Genomic DNA, 15,634 nt, shown 5'->3' on the forward strand with positions numbered 1-15,634 from the left:
CAGTTTACATTTCCACGAACAGTCCAAGAGGGTTCCCCCTTCTCTGCATCCTCACCAACATCTGGTGTTTCTTGTATTTTTAATTTTAGCCATTCTGACAGTTGTGAGGTGATATCTCATTGTAGTTTTGATTTGTATTTTCCTGATGATGAGTGACGTGGAGCATCTTTTCATGTGTCTGTTGTCCATGGGTGTGTCTTCTTTGGAAAAATATCGATTCATGTTTTTTGTCCATTTTTTAGTTGGATTTTTTTTGGGTATTGGGTTTGAAGTTCTTTATAGATTTTGGATACTAACCCTTTATCAGATACGTCATTTGCAAATATGTTCTGCCATTGTGTACGTTGTCTTTTAGTTTTGGTGATTGTTTCCTTCACTGGGCAGAAGCTTTTTATTTTGATGAAGTCCCAATAGTTTATTTTTGCTTTTGTTTCCCTTGCCTCCAGAGACGTGTCTATTAAGAAGTTGCTGTAGCCGATGTCAAAGAGGTTACTACCTGTGTTCTCTAGGATTTTGACGGTTTCTTGTCTCACGTTTAGGTCTTTAATCCATTTTGAATTTATTTTTGTGTATGGAATAAGAAAGTGGCCCATTTTTATTCTTTTGCATATTACTGTCCAGTTATCCCAGCACCATTTGTTGAAGAGACTGTTTTTTTTTTCCCATTGGATATTCTCTCCTGCTTTGTCGAAGATTAATTGATCGTATATAGGTTGTGGGTTCATTTCTGGGTTTTCTATTCTGTTGCGTTGATCTATGTGTTTATTTTTGTGCCAGTAGCATACTGTCTTGATCAGTACAGCTTTGCTTTGTGATACAACTTGGAGTCTGGAGTTCTAATGCCTCCAGCTTTGCTTTTCTTGTTCAAGGTTGCTTTGGCTATTTGGGGTCTTTGGTGGTTCCATTCAAATTTTAGGATTGTTTCTCCTAGTTCTGTGAATCCTTTGGTTATTTTGAAGTTTACAAATCTAGTTTGGTTTTTAGTTTACAAATATGAAGAGGATTTTCCAGAGATCTTTTTGTTACTGATTTCTAATTTAATTTCATGATGGCAGAGAATATAGTTCGTATGAGTCAACTCCTTTAAAAATTACTGACACTTTTTATATGCCCAGATTATGGTCTATCTTGGTAGATACTCTGTATGCACTTGAAAAATATGTGTCCAGCTGTTGTTGGGTGGAGTGTTCTATGAATGTCAATTAGGTTAAGCTGGTTGATAGTGTTGTTTAAGTCTTCTGTATCCTGACTGATTTTCTGTATACTTGTGCTGTCAGTTTTTTAAACGGGTGTTGAAAACAGGAACTAAAACAACAAAGTTATCTGCTTCTCATGGATTTTTTTAAAAATCAGTTTTTGCTTCTCATATTTTGAAGCTCTGTTATCAAGTGCACAGCTGTTTAGGATTCATGTGTCCTCTTGATGAATTGACCCTTTATCCTTATGAAATGATCCTTTTTATCCTTAATAATATTCTTTTCTGTGAAATCTACCCTGCCTAATACTAACAGCCACTCCAACCTCGTTCTGATTCCTGTTAACCTGTTAAATCTTTTTCATTCTTTTGTTTTTAACGTGTCTGTCTTCACACTGAAAGTGGGTCTGTTGTAGGCAGCATGTAGTTGGGTCTTGCTTTTTAACCAGTCTGACAACCTCTGACTTTTACTTGAGTTGTTTAGACCATTTACATTTTCTTCAAGCATTTGGTTTCAACCCACTTCATGTTTTGTTTCCGAAGTGTTGGGATTATTTCATTAAACCTTCCAAGAGGAGGCCTTTTTCCTCCCTTCTTCTTAAAGTCTCCTCTTCATTACAGCCCATTGATTATATTTTGTCTCCTCTAGGAACTTGGGATTAGATGAGTTGAGAATTCCTTGGATGTTTTCCTATAGCAGTCATGTTCAGAAGAATATCTCCTAAGCACGGCTGTGTGGAGACACGGGTTGGCTCTCGGGCCAATTGTGAGACACCTCAGGTTAGATGTTTCTTTAGAGCAGATGTGGAGGACCGTTTGGAGAAAGGGCAGATGTGGGGAATCGTAGGTGCAGTGCTCACTTTTGTCTCTTACCCCGACAGTTTGCGTCAAGCCCCTAGCATACATGATCTTCTTAGTATAACTAAACATGGCTGGTTGATTGGACTCCCCTGCCTTAGGAAGCAGTTTGGCAACTATCTTTCCACAATCTCTTTATGGCACACTCCCTTTCCATGCTAAGCTGTTTACCAAAAAGTTACTTCCATCTGTATGTTGTACTGCTCCTAATGGGGTTCTACTAAATGATTTTTTTTTTATTGTTATCCCATTACATTTTCAGCGATACGCTAACTCCCCTTGCAGATTGCCACCCAGGCAACTTGACTCCAGGGCCCCTTCCCTGGCCTGATGGGGCTTACAGCACACGTGACAAGTCGTGCAGTTTTTACCTTCCCTACACCTTGTCGTTGCCATTTCAATGGGCCATTTGGTCTTTACTCACGTCTACTAAATTTGTTTGATGATAGTAGCATGTGTTGAAAACAGGGTTTTTCAGCTTCGGTACTGTTGACATTTAGGGCCAGATAATTCTTTCTGGTAGAGGACTGTCCTGGGTGTTACAGGATGTTCAGTAGCTCCCTGGCTTCTACCCATGGGATGTGAGCACCTTACCTCTGAATCTTAACATTTGACAATGTCTCCTATATTGCCAAATCACACCCAGTGAAGAACCACTGGCAAAAGAAAATTGGTTCCTAAGCTACTTGGTTGTGCTTTCCATGTTTATTGATGATGACCACCAAGGTTTCCTTAATTTCCACGCATTTTCCATCCCTCTGCAACATCTACCTTCTTTAATTTCATCGTCTCAATCCCCTAATGGTCTGTCCCCACACTTAAATTTTCAGGGTACTCTTTTCTTTCCTCCCATTCTTGGGACTTTGTTTTTGCTTGTTTCCTTTTACTTCAGCTGTGTGTATTCTGGAATACCCTGGCTCTCCCTTATCCTGATACCGACAGTCTGTGCTGTCCTTTGATCTCTTCATCAGCAACCTTTTACCTCCTAATTCTTTTTTGGTCTGAAAGTAATTCTGTAGGAGTGGGGTGGCCACAGACTTCAGTCTCCCCTCACATGTGTGTTTTGCTGCCTTGTGACATCTTCCTAGCCGTATGTCTTTTCTTGGACCTTCCCTCTGTGCCTATCATCCTTGAGAACTCTGTAGGAAAGACGTTTCCTCCATCCGCCTGTAGTGGCACGTCTTATATACTTGAGTGCACTGCCTTTTCTGTGAGTAGCATGCACCCATGCTTTTGAACAGCTTGTCACCCATGCGAGGCACATAGGAGCCCTTGAATTTTGTTAACGAGAAACTGGCCCTGAAAATCTGGAGGTTGACCCTTAGTGGCTTCCTCCTGTAGCTCTGTTTTTTTCCCCTTCTGGTTTCTCTTAGTCTTGATTATAAACCTGAGTACACTAAACATGGGGGAAAGGCTTGGATTGTGTTAGACTGGCCTTCTGTGGGAAACATTTTATGGCCTGTTGGGGGTTTCCTTCTGTGAGGTCCAGAGCGCTTTCCTTAAGTGGAAAGGGGCTTGTGTTTTGCCAGATTCTCCCACCCATTCCACAGGTCAAATAATGAATTTAGTAGAAATATGGAAAAGCTTAGTCTATACGGGTGCCAAAAATTGCCACTATGAAGGCAACAGTATAAACAGTATGTGACTAATCCTTTCTTTTAAGGAAAGAAGTTGTATGCAATTGTTTCCTTTCTGCTTATAAAGATAGAGAGGTTTCCACAGATTCAGGTCCTCAGATGGCCAGCCCTGCCTCTAAGCTCCAGCCTGTTTTTCCTGGGCCGTCTTGTCCATGTGTCACGGCCTGCCACCTACCTAATGTATTGCCTGCTGTAGCCACACTGCTGTCACTACTGAACCCACACTGTGGGTGGTGCCAGTGACCTACCCACCCCAGGCGTGGCCTTCCCCAGTTCCTTTCTCTGCCTTTTGTGCTGCAGTTGGCAGGTGGTCCCCTCTCTGTTCCTCCTAGAAACTTTCTTCCATTTATCATTTCTGGACCTATGTTATTCTTGTTTTTCTCCAGTTCCCTCCACCCCCCCCCCCCCATTTTCTCTTTATATCCCTACCCCTGAGCATGGATATCCTCCAGACTGTGTGGTTCTGTGTTCCTTTTTCTAAAACATTTTTTGCCTTTGAAGAAGTTGGCTCCTCTGAGAACATCACTTTTCCTCATCTTGGAGGCTTTCCCTAATCATCCCTCAGAGACTTGCTCCATAGTCTGTCTCTAATATAACTCTCGTCCTCACTGACTGACCCTTTCTTCCGACTGCCATAACTCAGCCTGCTTCTTTGCTCTTACTTTTCCCCTTGGCCTTGAACAGAAGTACCTGTCCAGTCAACCAGGCTTGAAACCTTCATTATCACTTAATCCTTTTCCTTTTGTCTCCAACTCTTCCACATTTAATCCTCAGGCCCTATTGGTCCTTCTGGTGGTTAGCTCCATCCAGCCATTGCTTCTTGATTTATTCCTTTTAGATGTTGTCTAAATACTTCTTGCTGTAGGAGGTGAAGATTTAGCTTGCTTTACTTTCTCTCTTCTCCCCACCCTTTCTCTCAAAATCATTATTTCATTTGCATAGTTCATGTATATCTCGACAGCATATTTATACTTCTCTTTTCTTGTGTCAGTGTTCTCTATCAAGGTCATGAATGTTATCTGGAGACCCTCCATTTTATAAGGCGAGGGCAGTGGCTCTCCCACTCTTCCCTCCGTTTCTCCTATTCTTTAAGAATTTTCCTGCCTTCTCTAGCTAATTCTGTACACGAATATCACCACAGTTGGTAACATGGTTGTTTCTGACAGTTACAACATTTGTAATATTTTGCCCATGGATGTACAACTCGATGCTTGGATTTCTCTCTCTGTATGTGTCCTTTGCTTTCATGCATGGTTCTTGAAGGAGAGTATTCCTAGCATCAGATATGAATGTATTCTCCCATTTTTCTTTCTACCAATTGCATTTATACCATATAGTCAGGTGTCTCCAAAATTGCAATCCTGTTTTCCATTCTCGTGGTTCCTTCCCTCCACCCAGCACCCTCACCACACCCTGGGATCATTCTGGAACTCCCTGTTTTCTGGGTTGCCCAGCAAGCTCCTTTTTAGGGGGAGAAATAGGAGACCAGTGTTTGAGCTAGGGGAAGCCAGAATCCAGAACGAGAAGGTCTTACTCTGGGAGTGAGGGGCGGAGTAAGTTTTGTGGTTTACACCACATAGTTCCATTCTTTTAGATGAAAATACTCATATATATATATATTTTTTTTCCCTGAGAAGAGTAGAAATGTGACTCGGACACTCTGTTTGCTAGAGTTGGGGAACAGTTGACTTTATATACAGATTTCTAGTGAAGACACCATTGTACAGCCCTACTTTTCAAAATCACCCTTTGCTTTACTTGGTTTCGGGTCCAGAGATCCTCTGTGTTTCCTTGCGAAGATTGCTTCCTTTGTGCCTGTGCCCTCACACAGTGGTTCTTGAGCAGTGCCCTTACACCTACTGGTTGCAAGCCATTAGGGAGTCACAAAGTCATGAAATCAATGTAGTGGTTCAAAAAATAGATTGGAGGACAAAATATCAGTATTCTACACATGGTAAGGGTAAATATTTTATAAGGTTGTTTTAGTTACGTAAAAGCACAATCCCTGTGTAGATGTGTATGGTCTCTAAGTAAAATGTTCTTCTTACTACACGTTGAACTACATGCTGCTACAACAAGCAGTGTTTCTCATCCCACTTTGAATCCCACAGATTTGTTGAAATATCTCTTGTGTGTTTATTAATGGGTGACATGGACCATATTTAGTACCCTGTGTGGCACAGGTATTGATTAATCAGAAGGGATGCTGGAACAGACACCCAGAGATCCATTTCTGCTGAATGTTAACTCCTTATTTACAGGATTGAAGGGATGTCTTGTGGGGGCCTGGTGGAGGGAGTAGGGAGGGGTGCTAAGGGTCTTGGGATAGTAGGTATCTATCAGAAGAGAGTATTTCAGTATTTTAGTGACTAGTGTAGCTGTACTATTGTGTAACAGCCACATGTCAACTCTGGATTTAAATATTTCCTTTTTTTGTTTTAACGTTTATTTATTTTTGAGGGGAGGAGGGGCAGAAAGAGAGGGAGACACGGAATCGGAAGCAGGCTCTAGGCTCCAAGCTGTCAGCACAGAGTCCGATGCAGAGCTTGAACTCACGAACCGTGAGATCATGACCTGAGCCGAAGTCAGACACTTAACGGACTGAGCTATCTAGGCGCCCTGAATCTTTTCTTTTCTTTTTTTTTTTTTTTATTCCTTATAATTTTAAGGGCATCTTTGGAGGAAGATAAGATAGATATCTAAAAACCATTTTTTTTTCTTAAAAACCATTTGAGCCAGAGATCCTGTAGTTTTCATTTTTAGTTTTCTCAAATATTTTAGTATTCTCTTAGAAAAATAGTAATGCTCTGACAAATTTGATGTTCACTAGTGATAGTTAAGCTCTCCCCCTCCCCCTCGGAGGAGGGAAGGAAAGAATGGAAAATATCTCAACTGAAATGAAGGGAGAAAGATTATTCCTGAAATGCTTGGGTAAAAAAAGGAGAGTTAAAGAGAATATATATTTGTAGGGCTTAGAAGTGGTCCAGAGTGGAAATAACTGAGTGATGAAATTAGAGGGGAAAGTGAACATGAACTGCAAAGGAGGAAGAAGGGAAGAGAGAAAAAGATGGCAATCGTGTATTTGTGAAGTGAGCGCACAGTTTTCTCTGTTCTCCCCACATGGTATCACTGTCCATGGCTTTGCTTCCTTCTCCGTGAGGCTGTCGTACAGAGTGGCTTCAGTCTCTTCTTGTGTGTTTACACACTTGCACTGGGAAAGAGGAAAGGAGCTGGAAAATGGGGAAGCACGGTTCAGGGGTAGCTCCATATTTGCAATTTGTGACATGGTGAATACTTACAATGTAGTCAGACTTAACTACCATTATTCATTTCCTTAAGTCAGTGATGGCTGAGGGTTGTTGCTCAAGTTCTAGACCCGGTAAGCTCATCTTATTTGTTTATTCTGTACTTTCCAGTTAGGTTTAGAGAAAAGGAGCCCGTATATAAGCTCTCAGCTTCTTTCTTGCTGATTTCTTGCCGCCTCTCACTTCCTTGATTCAGAGGGGAGAGAAGGGAGGAACTCCACTAGAAGGCAGACCCCAGTCGTACCTAGCTGGCAGTGGTCGCAGCTGGAATGCTAGGCTGTCCTCTTCTGAATAGGAGCAAGCCTGTACTTTTGCCAGCAGGTGTCAACAGTGTAGTGACAGGATGACAGCACAGCTGGGGAGTGGGTTGCCCCGGAGATGAGAAGAAGGGCTTCCCCTTTTCTTGAGGCTGACGGAGTAGACTTGTGGTTCTTACCATTCACCACCAGATGTGTCCAGCTGTTATACTTTCTACTGTATTCCAACCAAACATACTTCAAGTTCAGACCAACACTTACATCATCAAAACAAAAGTGTTTACAACATTAAGCCTTACTTAGGCTTTTAGTAATTTAAGTCATTAGTCTGGTGATAGAGGGAGCGCCCTTCCATGGAGTTGTGTCTGGGAAAACTCAGGTCCAAAGTGGATTTTCCTAGGCTTTCCTGCAACTCTGAGGTTTAAAGTGGTGGATAGAGATCACTGACTAGGTAAGAGGGAAGCATCGTTAATCCCAGCCTCTTCCTTCCTTTCTCATGGTTGCCTTGTCCCACAGAATACCTCATTCATTGTTAGACTCAAATAGACTGACTTTGTTCAAGACTGTTACTGCTTTTGACAAGACACTGTGTAGTGGTGTTTTTGGTATCTTGACAACTGACCTTACGTACTCACCTGTCACAATGTCATTTCTTTTTCTTGTTTAGTACAGTCCCTTATTAGGGAGAGTCTTTGGGGTTTGGGGGTACCTTATCAGTGTGATTATATCCCAGGCAACCATTTCCTAAGTTAGAGTATCATAGTTTAGAAATATTTTGTTTGGTGTAGGTGGCTTTAATATGCCCCAGGTGATAAAATTCAAGATGACATCAGAGATGTCTCCTTCCAAAGACTCCGTTTGCTGCTATAGTGCTCTGATCCCAGCAGTTTTGGTACAATTAAGCATTTTCTGGAATGAGTTGGTGTATCTTCTTTACATTGTCTGATTATTTATTAGTCTTACTTAGCTAATGATTTTAGTTCTGTCCTTCAGGGAATTATCAAACGTGGGCAAAGACTTGTTATTTTAAAGTTTACATTACATGCTGAATGATATTCCATTGTGTATATACACCACATCTTCTTTATCCATTCATCTGTCGATGGGCACTTGGTCTGTTTCCATAATTTGGCTGTTGTAAATAATGCTGCTATAAACATAGGGGTGCATGTATCCCTTTGAATTAGTGTTTTTGTATTTTTTGGATAAAATTCTCAGAACCAATGTAACACTGTATGTTAACTATACTGGAATTTAAATTAAAAAAACTACTTAAAAAAAAGCACAGTTTCCATTACATGCAACAAAAGAGAACTGCCATAGAAAAAGGTCAGACCAGAGGGTGAATACACAGTAATTGTGTTTGGGAGTCCTCGGAGTTCTTCACGTGGGGTCTTGAAGAAATGAGATTGTGATCCGTTATTCTTACCATTGTTCCCCTTCTTAGGAATGAATAATTACAAAACATTTAACCTGAATAGTACAGTTTTAATTGTTAAGAGATACAGCATAAAAAATTTAAAGGTTAACTAGAAAAAGTTGAATGTGTTTCTTACCATAATTACAATTTCAAAAGATAATTCAAAATTTTCCCAGTTTTTGTGTGTTCCGACTTTTTTTACAAGCATTTTTTTCTTTGGCCTGTCTGACAGTGATTCTGTGGTTACAGCTCAGGAAGGTGAGGCTCGAAGAGATTGACCTTCTCTTCTTCTGTCATTAGGAAGGTCCCACTGGTTACTCTACAGGCTCTGATTGTTGACAGTTAATTTTGCGTGACTGATCAAGCCGGGGACTTCTTGCATAATCCTCTCTGTATTTTCTTCCTCCTTTCCTTTCCTTGTATTTCCAGTACTGCCTACTTATCAGTATATGGAAAATACACTTTGTAAATGTTGGTACCTTCTGTATGTGTCTTTGTCTGTCTTACATATAAATGGCCTGTGCTCTGCGTAAAGGCTGTGTGCTCCAGATCTTCTGATAGAATCCACCTGTGGTGGCCTAGATAGCCTATGCTTCTTGACTAGATGAGGGGAGTCTCTTTTATATTAACGTTTCTAAGTGTAAGTGGTTAGTTCCTTGTGTTATAAGTGGTCCACTACAGTATTTGAAGAGAAAAATCGAGCCTCACATGGAATCTACGTTCCTTTCTAAATTGAACATCTTCTTTTCTCCTTCTTGGTTTCAAAAGTCCATAACTAATTTCCCTCTCCCCACTTTGTTTCTTCCCAGAGTGACACCACTTTCCTCACAGAATGTGATGATACATCATGGCCAGACCCAGGAGTATGTGCTGAAGCCCAAGTACTTCGCGGCCCAGAAGGTGATCTCGGGAGAGCAGTCCACTGAAGGTTCGTTCCCTTTGACATTCAAGCGGGGTCAAGTTATGGCGCCTTTTCAGTGTGAGTATAGTCCAGTCAATGGTTTTTCTAAGTTACAGCATCATAGTTTGGAAACATTTTGTTTGGTTTAGAGGGCTTTAACGTGTCACAGTAGATAAAACTTAAGAGTCCTTTAAAAGAAAACAACAACAAACCCTCCCTGGTTCCCAGAACAACCAGATAGCAGCACGGTTTCTTTATTTTGAGGAAAGGCTGTTTCCTTGGATATTGGCAAAGAATCTGGAGTGACCTGCCTGTAATTCTGTTTCTGCAAGATGGCTCCATTTCTGACACATACTTGCTCTAATTTTAGATACACTTGTATGCCTGACATGTTTACATTGATAAAATATTTTCTTTAGCAAGCTAGCCAGGATTCATTCCGTGTGAAATGTCTGAAATGTCCTGCATTACTCTCTGAGGTTCACCTACCATGGATATTTTTATGATACGAGTCCACTTTTTAGTAGATCGAGCAGATGGTGTGGCAGGTTTTACTCCGAATTTGTAAAGAGCTATTGTATCAGTGGCCAGCTTGGTTAATATCTCACTATGTGGGAAGCTCTCAAGGACAAGGCCTGGCTCAAAGGGTGGGGAATGTGATGATTTGTGGTTTAGGTATTACAGAGTGTCTGCTGGCAGCATCTGGAGGAAACGCTCTGGAGTGAGGCGCAGACCATTCAGAGCCGAGAGCTAGACGCACACGCTCGTTCCAGCAGCTTCCTGCTCTGTCTCACGTTGACTGATTGCCTGCGCCACAAGTAATGAAAAAGAATGCCAGTTGTGAGGTTGAAAAGGCCTGTCTTTCACCACCAAGAGGAGTGCAAAATAGCTGAGAGGGAGTTTTTACTACTGTTTGGCCCTTTAGGAGTCTGTATCTTTGTGGCTTTGGTTCCCCGGGCCCACCCCCACCTCCCTAAGTTGGTCACTCTTCTGGAGTGATTGACTCTTCCCTTAAAATTGGTCGCTTAACAGAAAGAGTATCTAATACAAGGTTTGTACATTGCGTTTTTCATCTTTTGGGAAAATTCTGCTCCGTGACCTGAGCCTGGATCCCCAGAGTAATAGTTGGATGAGGTTTATTGGGCTGATGAGGAAAGCAAGTCCTGGGGATTTTCAAGAGGGAAGAATGGAGCAGTCATATAGATCATCTCCTCATCCTTTAGGTGTGATAATTCCTAGTCATTTGCAAGACAGGGTGTGCATCTTGTTTTAAAGGTCCTCAGGTGAGGGGCAGCTGGGTGGCTCAGTTGGTTGAACATCCGACTTCAGCTCAGATCATGATCTCATGGTTTGAGAGTTAGAGCCCCAACCTGGGCTCTCCGCTCTCAGCACAAAGCCAGCTTCAGATCCTTTATCCTGCTCTTTCTCTGCCTCTCCCCTGCTCATGCTCTCTCTCTCTCAAAAATAAATAAACCTTAAAAAAAAAAAAAAAAAAGGTCCTTTGGGGTAAGTGCTTGATAACCTATTCTGTGTGAATATTGCTGAGTATATAATATTTTTCTAATCTTATTTGAAAAATAACCCCAATGTTGTTTCCTTGGGTTATTATATAGATCATGTATTTCTTAGATGTTCTCCAGAATTAGAATGTGATGGGAGGAGAGTTTTTGAAAGCTTATAATCATACTGGTAAGGAAGAGAATTTTGAACTATATGAAAGTGTCAGGAAAAGGTGGTCTGAACTCTCTGGTATTAAGACTAGAGATGAGACCGGTTTTGGTTTGTCGATGATTCATTATTGGAATGACTGGTCCCACCATGTGTTGTGTGTAATTTATTTTATTTTAAATGATTATTTATTTATTTATTTATTTAGGGAGAGAGAGAGGGAGAGAGAGAGAATATGAATGAATGAATGATTGAATGAATCCCAAGCAGGCTCCACACTGCAGAACCGATATGGGGACTCCATCTCATGAACCATGAGATTATGACCTGACCTGAGCAAGAGTTGGACACTTAACTGACTGAGCCACCCAGGCACCCCTGTTGTGTGTATTTTAAATGCTCAAACCTTTGCTGAAGGGTCTTCTGGAAGATGAAATTATAATTTAGAAAAACAGGAAGATCTGTATTATCCATAAATTGGCCACTCATTCTGTTTAAAGGTAGTTTCTCTGGGGCATCTGGGTGGCTCAGTCAGTTGAGTGTCCAAATCTTGATTTTGGCTCAGGTCATGATCCCTGGGTCGTGAAATCCAGCCCTGCATCAGGCTCCGTGCTGAGAGTGGAGCCTGTTTAAGATTCTGTCTCTCTTTCTCTCTCTTCTTTCTCTGCCTCTCTCCCTGCTTGTGCTCTTTCTCTCTAAAATAAAAACAAATTATAAAAAATGTAGTTTCTCCATAGCTGGGAGCTAGTAAACGAATTCAGACTAACACGTAATTACAGTGATGGAGTTCTTTGCTCAAACTCCCTAGGATTTAATGACTGTTCAAAAAAGAAGCCCAGGAACTAACTGAAGCAGGCCAGGAAGGGAGATGTGGCTATTTTTTGCTGAGACCAGAACTCTATTGAGAGTTGGAAGGCTAATGGGAAAGTTTTAAAAGGAGATAATTTGGCAGGACCATGAGGATATGGAAATAGCAAAATCGAGTAAGAACAACAATAGAAAGATTAAAACTAGAAAGGAGGAACGAGTCATAATAAGAACCTAAAAGTGATGTCTCCCCACATCCAGCTTTGTATTAGGTGAAAGGAGTCCCCAAGAAAACCTTACATGTAGGAGAAAGGAAGAGACATTAGTAAGGGAAGTCTGAGGAAAAGCAGGGACTTCTAGTGTCTTTAATTTCATCTTTGTAGAAGAGGTCAAGTGCAAACATATGAACCTCTCAATTTGCTGAAGAATTTGAAGGTTCAGTTGTAGGAGCAGATAATTCTGAAATTCTGACTTATGAGAAAAACAGAACATATTCCGAGCAGGTAGAGATCATCTTTCTTGGGAAGAGTCTGAGGGACCAGTGTGTCAAAACAGTCCACTGCCATTACTTTCAAGAAGCTTGGGGGACTAGTGAAAACACTGAGGTTGGCAAAAGACAAGTGTTGTTTTTCTGTTTCATTGGGATAAAGAAGATGGTCTACTGCAATGACCAGTTGGTAGTTTTAATAGTATCTTGCAAACAGCAGTAATGATGTTTATCTAGAGCTCTGAGCATGGTGTAGATTAATCACCTCCTAATAAGGGATGGCTGCAGCCCTGCAAGACCAAGGGAATAAGGATGTGCATTTGACACCTGGTAGGCCAAGAGCGAAATGGTCAGAGTAAGCAGGAAAGGGATGACAATGGGGGGTGATGGGTTCAGTGAAGCAGAATGTGTTAATGTGTTAAGTCTAGCACTCTGTAGATAAAACAAGGTAGATAGGGAGAAACACACTATCAAGTTGCTAGGGAGGTGTTCTCTGCTGTGATGAATGAAGATTTTATTAGAGTTTCACAGAGGTTTGATGGCCTAACTCTCCTTCCCTAACCACTGTGTCCATACTGCTTTTCCCATTTTGATTCTGTGCATTTCCCATCCTTCTGAGCCACTTCCTAGGTTACTCCACTCTACATCCTGCGTTGGACATTGGCTGCTTACTGGATATCTCCAGTGACAAATTAATAATGGTGCTATGCTTCCTTCATTGGTCTTAAGAGAATTTAATTTGCATGAGTATCAGCTAGAGCACGGGTCTATAAACTTTTTTCTTAAAGGATCTGATAATAAATCCTTCAGGCTTGATGAGCCAAGATACATAATTAAGGATGTTATATATAGGTTCTTACATAACTGTTAAAAATGTGAGCGTTTAAAAATGTGAAAAATCATTCTTAGCTGGCAGATTGTTTAAAAAAAAACCCACAAAACTGAGTGGCTGACTAGATTGGTCTCATGGGCTATAGTTTTCTGGGTGTTGATCTAGTGGCTCACTCTTACAGTGTACTGAAAACATGTAGATTTTGGACCTGTAGGTGCTAGAATATAGCCATTGAATCAAAAGCTGTCCAAGAGGTGCTGCCTATAAGCAGCTGTCCTTCATTGTCACTGTCCTCAGCAACTCACCCTCTTCACTGTGATGATTCTCAGATAAATCGCCACTGGTTTGAAGACAGCTAGAAAAGCATGAACTACCAGGAAACCACTCTTTTCTGATAAGTCTAGTTTCCTTTCATGTTAGAGTGACAGGCCACACATCAATTGGGAAAATAATGGATGTTACTCCTGGCTGTTTAAAGAAAGCCTTTTAATATTGACAGAAATAACATTTTTATTGGATGAACCAGTAACCCCCATCTGGCTAGACTGAATCACATTAAGCTATCACCTGAGTTCCTCCAAAAGTTAAACATAGTTGCTATATGACCCAGCATTTCCACTTCTAGGTATATACTCAAGAGAATTGAAAACATATGTTCACACAAAAACTTGTATACACATGTTCATAGCAGCATCATTCATAACAGCCAAGAAGCGCGAACAACCAAAATGTCTATCATCTGATGAATGGATAAACAAAATGCGGTAGATCTTACAATGGGTTGTTCAGCCATAAAGAAGGAATGGGATACTGATACATGCCACAACGTGAATGAACCTTGAAAACATGTGGAGTGAAGGAATCCAGACACGAAAGGATTCAGATCACACAAAATTCCATTATATGAAGTGTCCCAAAGAGGCAACTTCACATGGACAGAAAGTAGATGAGTGATTGCTAGGGGTTGCGGGGAGGGGGAATGGGTCATGATTGTTTATGGATAAGGAGTTTTTTTGGGTCAATACATACTGTGGAATTAGATGGTCATGATGATTGTACATTCTGAATATATTAAAAGCCATGTTATGTTAAAAATATTAATATAACTTTTTTTTTTTTTTTTTTTTTTTTTTTTTTTTTGCGCCACAGAAGTAGTTACAACTCCCGGGCGTGGAGCTCATTGGCTCTCTCTAGAGATGGTTTGGGGTGAGGGGGGTCTTCCTTGGTGACTTCTAGGAAAGAATTGAGTATGGAAATAAGATTCTGTTGTGTTGATTTTGGTAGTATTTGTAACCCAAGGGAAGAAAAGTTAAAATGACATGGTAACATTTGCAATACCACCTCATAAAAACCATCCAGATTATTAGTATAGCATATGTTCAGGAGGAAACCCAAATAATTTGTGCAAAAAGAGGTTAGTTTGACTTAACTCTCTAGAAAAAGCCCTTTGAAGGTAAGATGAGTATCCACGCCAGACCGCGGTTGTAGTGAAAACCCCATGGGATGCTGGATAATGGTAAAAGCAGAGAATATTTCTGTTAGAGTCTGTGGTGGAAGGCCGTTTTTTATCTTTGGGGTTGTGAAGATAGGTAGACAGGTAGTAGACTTCCTTCAAAAGGAGATCTTGAGGATGAGCTGAAATACCCCTGTAATTGAAATGGTTTGTAGGTTGTACAAAGAGTCCAAAGAGCTAAAAGATGGGACAATCACTCTCTGGTTTAACGGTACAGCTACTTAGTCTCTTCTACTGTATCTTAGCGTGTTTGGAAATTTTTAGAAATGTAAACTTCTCTAAATCAGATTTTCCATTGCCCATTCCAATGGTTTTCCTATCAAGGTGGACTTAGCTTTTAAATTTTTTTTTTGGTAATGTTTGTTTATTTTTGACAGAGAGAGAGAGAGAGAGAGAGAGACAGAGCATGAGTGGGGGAGGGGCAGAGAGAGAGGGAGACACAGAATCCCAAGCAGGCTCTAGGGTCTGAGCACAGACCCTGATGTGGGGCTTGAACTCACAGACCGCGAGATCATGACCTGAGCTGAAGTCAGATGCTCAACCGACTGAGCCACCCAGATGCCCCAAGGTGGACTTAGCTTTTAAAGAGCTATTTATATTAAAAAAAATTTTTTTTTAAACATTTATTTATTTTTGAGAGACAGAGCATGAGCAGGAGAGGGGCAGAGAGAGAGAGGGAGACATAGAATCTGAAGCAGGCTCCAGGCTTTAAGCTGTCAGCACAGAGCCCGACGCGGGGCTCGAACTCATGAAC

The 15,634-nt window shown here is 41.0% G+C and overlaps 1 protein-coding gene across 8 annotated transcripts in view; it reads left to right on the forward strand.

Moving 5' to 3' along the window:
• The window catches only part of LTBP1 (latent transforming growth factor beta binding protein 1), a 402,356-nt gene that overhangs the window by 129,434 nt on the left and 257,288 nt on the right, over positions 1-15,634 (forward strand). For 5 of the 8 annotated variants that reach the window (XM_058683005.1, XM_058683000.1, XM_058683002.1 and 2 more), the window contains one exon: positions 9,482-9,651. In XM_058683005.1, the coding sequence (XP_058538988.1) occupies positions 9,482-9,651 (170 nt within the window). The remainder of the gene's footprint in view (positions 1-9,481; positions 9,652-15,634) is intronic. The other 3 variants (XM_058683001.1, XM_058683004.1, XM_058683007.1) reach the window with 1 other exon arrangement.

This window comes from Neofelis nebulosa, chromosome 9 (genome assembly GCF_028018385.1).
Source record: "Neofelis nebulosa isolate mNeoNeb1 chromosome 9, mNeoNeb1.pri, whole genome shotgun sequence".
NCBI classification, from domain to species: Eukaryota; Metazoa; Chordata; class Mammalia; order Carnivora; family Felidae; genus Neofelis; species Neofelis nebulosa.